We start from the raw sequence: 3,188 nt of genomic DNA, 5'->3' as shown, positions 1-3,188 counted from the left end.
CCCCCCCCCCCAAATACCTTTCTCAGAAAGCTCCAAGGACAGAGCTGCCTCCGGATCCTGATCGGCAGAGCTGGCCCCGGCAGCGGCGGGCAGGGCCGAGGCCTGGGCTGCCAGGCTGCTCTCGGCGGCTGAGGGAAGGCAGGAACGCCTCAGGGCAGGGCTGTCACCCACTGTCACCCATTGTCCTCCCCCAGAGGTCTCCTCCGGCCTTTCAGATGCTCCAATGCACGAAGGGAACAAAACCCCCCCTGTCCCAAAAGGTCCCCTGTGGTGTCCCTGCTGGCCCCACTGACCTTTCTGCACCTCCCGCAGGGAGCTGCTGACGATCGTCCACCACTTCTGGGCCTCCCGCTCCTCCTCGAAGTCAAACACCAGGGGCTCGTCCGAGGAGCTGAGGACCGTCAGCTCGTGGCACGTGGGGCTCTTCACTTTGTACGAGATGTCCTTGAGGTCGTACGCGGCCACGTTCTGGGGGGAAGCAGAAGGACCAGAGGGTTACACCATGACGAGGACACGCTGGGCAAGGGGGAAAATCCTCACGGCCCCGGGGTCTCTCACAACACCAGTGCAGGCAGAAACACGGACCGAGCCTCCGTCCCCGGGGAACTGAACCACAAACACTGCCCCAAATGCCCCCCCGCCTCGTGTCCAGGGCTGTCTCCAAGCCCCACAGCCACCCCGTCCCCTCCACCGTGGCCGGGGCCCACTGCGCAACACCCAGGGCTGTGACCGGCTCCACCAGCCGCCCCCCATGACCAAACACCCCCCTTCTGCAAAACCAAAGCGCAGGTGACATCTCGGAGCAGTCGCGCCGCCAGCTCTCGGGGGAAGCTGGTTCCTTCCCCCTTTTACAAACTGTGGGAAAACCCTTCCCCACGCACACACACACGCCTCGGCAGAGGGAGTGGGGGGGCTCGGCTTTCCCTGCCAGGCCCCCCCAAGCACCCTGGTTGTTCTCGGGTCCCCCCGGCTTGGCTTTACACAGGAGCTTTCGATTCCGTTTCTGATAAAATGGCAGCTCGGGAGGAGCCGGGGCGCGGGGACGGGCCCTGCGCAGCCACCTGCCCCCGCGGCCCCGGCAGCAGGCAGGAAGGAGGCGAGTGCTGCCTCCACCGACAAGGATGAGGAGGGGGGTGGAAGCAAGTTGAAGAGAAACTGCCGGTTTCTTTGCCCTTCACCCACATTTAACGTCCTGCCAAGTCCCCCTCAGCCCGCTGTCCCCAGGATTATAGGAAGGGAGCGGGGGGGGGAAAAGAACAGAGAAGCCAACGTACAGCCCCCTGCTTGCCCTTTGCGGGGGTAAAGCCGATCTGGGAGCAGCTCCCGGGGGTCCTCAGCACCCACATCCCGGGGGGAAGGAGTCAAATGAGGGAGGAACCGGGGACATGGCATTGCCAGGGCCACCTCCCGAGTCGGAACCGGCCGTCCCTGACACACGGCCCCGCAGCCCTGCAGCTCCCAGCCATTGTAGGAAAAGGCTCAGAAAAACAGCGTTTCAATTCCCCGGGTTCCTGCCATTGTGCCAAAGGGCACCCTGGGGTGCTGCCCCCGGCCACGGGGGGACGTCAGGGGAGGCAAAGCGGGGGGTGAAGGTCACTTCCAGCTCATCCTCTGCCTTCGCCGGGTCTGGGAGCCGCCAATCAGCCAGCCCAGGGCTCAGACGGGCGGTTTTGTCTGTTTAACCTCTCTCCTCCACCTCAACGTCGGACCGCAATGCCGTCCGCCTCCTCCCTGCCAGCTCCCAGCCCTCCGAGCAGCACCCGCAGGCAGCGCAGGCTCCCGTTACACCGGCCCAGGGCGGGATTAACACAGCCAGGAGGGTTTTACACCAGCAGCCGGCCCGCGTTACTGCCGCAGAGCAGCTGCTCCAACAACATTTGCCACCCGTGCGCGGGCCGGACTGGGAACGCGGCCCCGGTGAGGCCAGCACGTGTGTCCCAAGGGCCCGACAGCCGCTCCCTGCAGCACTTTGACCTTGAGAGGGGAGACGGAGAGGCGGGCTCAGGGCTGGACTCCGTGGAGCCTCGCCAGGGATTGCGTTTCCCTTCCCGTCGCTCGTCCCTCACGCACAACCAACCCCACGCCGCGCCAGCGTGGGTGGCGGCACAGGAAAGGGGAGCGTGAGCCGGGGCCCAGATAAAGCCCAGAAACCTCAGACTTGCCAGGAAAAGCACCGACGGCCGTCCTCGAGCGGCGGGAGGCTGGAGGGAAAGGCGGCTCCTGGCTCCTCCGCACAGTCCCCGCGGGTTTAACGGAGCCAACGCTACCCCCAGCAGCGGCGATGCGGCAGGGGGGAGGTTTCCAGCCTGGCACAAACCAGAACCCGGAGCGAGGAGGGGAAGGAAAAGCACCCCAAGAGCTGAGGCCTCAGGAAAGGTCTCAGCCCACATGCAGCTGAGCAAACTGGGGAAAAATCAGCCAGGAGAGGATCTGCTCCTGAAAGAGGGAGCTGGGCAGGCTGGAGGGGCTGTGTGAAGGTCATGAAGGTGAACAAGGCCAAGGGCGAGGTCTAGCACCTGGGTCTGGGCCAGCCCCAGGATCAGCACGGGCTGGGGGAAGGACAGACGGACGGACGGATGGACAGAGAGCAGCCCCATGGAGAACTGGGGGATACTGGGGGGTGACAAACAGGACGCAAGTCGGCACCGGGCGCTGGCAGCCCAGAAAGCCAAGTGTCAGCCGGGCTGCAGGGAGAGGGGGGGGATCGGGCCCCTCTGCCCCACTCCGGTGAGACCCCCCGGAGCCCCGTGTCCAGCTCTGGGGTCCCCAGCACAGGACAGACACGGAGCTGCTGGAGCGGGGCCGGAGGAGGGACACGGGAATGGTCCGAGGGCTGGAGCAGCTCTGCTGGGGGGAAAGGCTGAGAGAGCTGGGGGGTTCAGCTGGGGAAGAGAAGGCTCCGGGGAGACCTTAGAGCGGCCCCCCAGGGCTGAAAGGGGCTGCAGGAGATGGGGGAGGGACTCGTCATCAGGCAGAGGGATAGGATGAGGGGAATGGTTTTAAGCTGAGAGAAGGGAGATTTAGATCAGATCTAAGGCAGAAATTCTCCCCTGTGAGGGGGGTGAGGCCCTGGCACAGGCTGCCCAGAGAAGCTGTGGCTGCCCCCTCCCTGGCAGGGTTCAAGGCCAGGTTGGACGGGGCTTTGGGCAACCTGGGCTGGTGGAAGGTGGCCCTGCCCGGGGCAGGGG

At 65.3% G+C, this 3,188-nt stretch overlaps 1 protein-coding gene across 1 annotated transcript in view; it reads right to left on the bottom strand.

Annotated features, from left to right (window-relative positions):
- SHARPIN (SHANK associated RH domain interactor) overlaps positions 1-2,714 on the bottom strand; it is a gene marked incomplete at its 3' end in the record, with an annotated part of 6,248 nt that extends 3,534 nt beyond the window's left edge. Inside the window, exons 1-3 of the mRNA XM_026867054.1 lie at positions 1,311-2,714; positions 294-468; positions 18-128 (exon numbers count right to left, since the gene is read on the bottom strand). Coding sequence (XP_026722855.1) covers positions 18-128; positions 294-468; positions 1,311-1,346 — 322 coding nt within the window. The remainder of the gene's footprint in view (positions 1-17; positions 129-293; positions 469-1,310) is intronic.
- Positions 2,715-3,188: the final 474 nt, after the last annotated feature.

Source organism: Athene cunicularia, unplaced genomic scaffold, assembly GCF_003259725.1.
Source record: "Athene cunicularia isolate RWA unplaced genomic scaffold, athCun1 SCF_117, whole genome shotgun sequence".
In the NCBI taxonomy this organism is placed as follows: domain Eukaryota; kingdom Metazoa; phylum Chordata; class Aves; order Strigiformes; family Strigidae; genus Athene; species Athene cunicularia.
The sequence above is the reverse complement of the archived record's forward strand: the minus strand, read 5'-3'. Positions and strand labels throughout refer to the sequence as shown.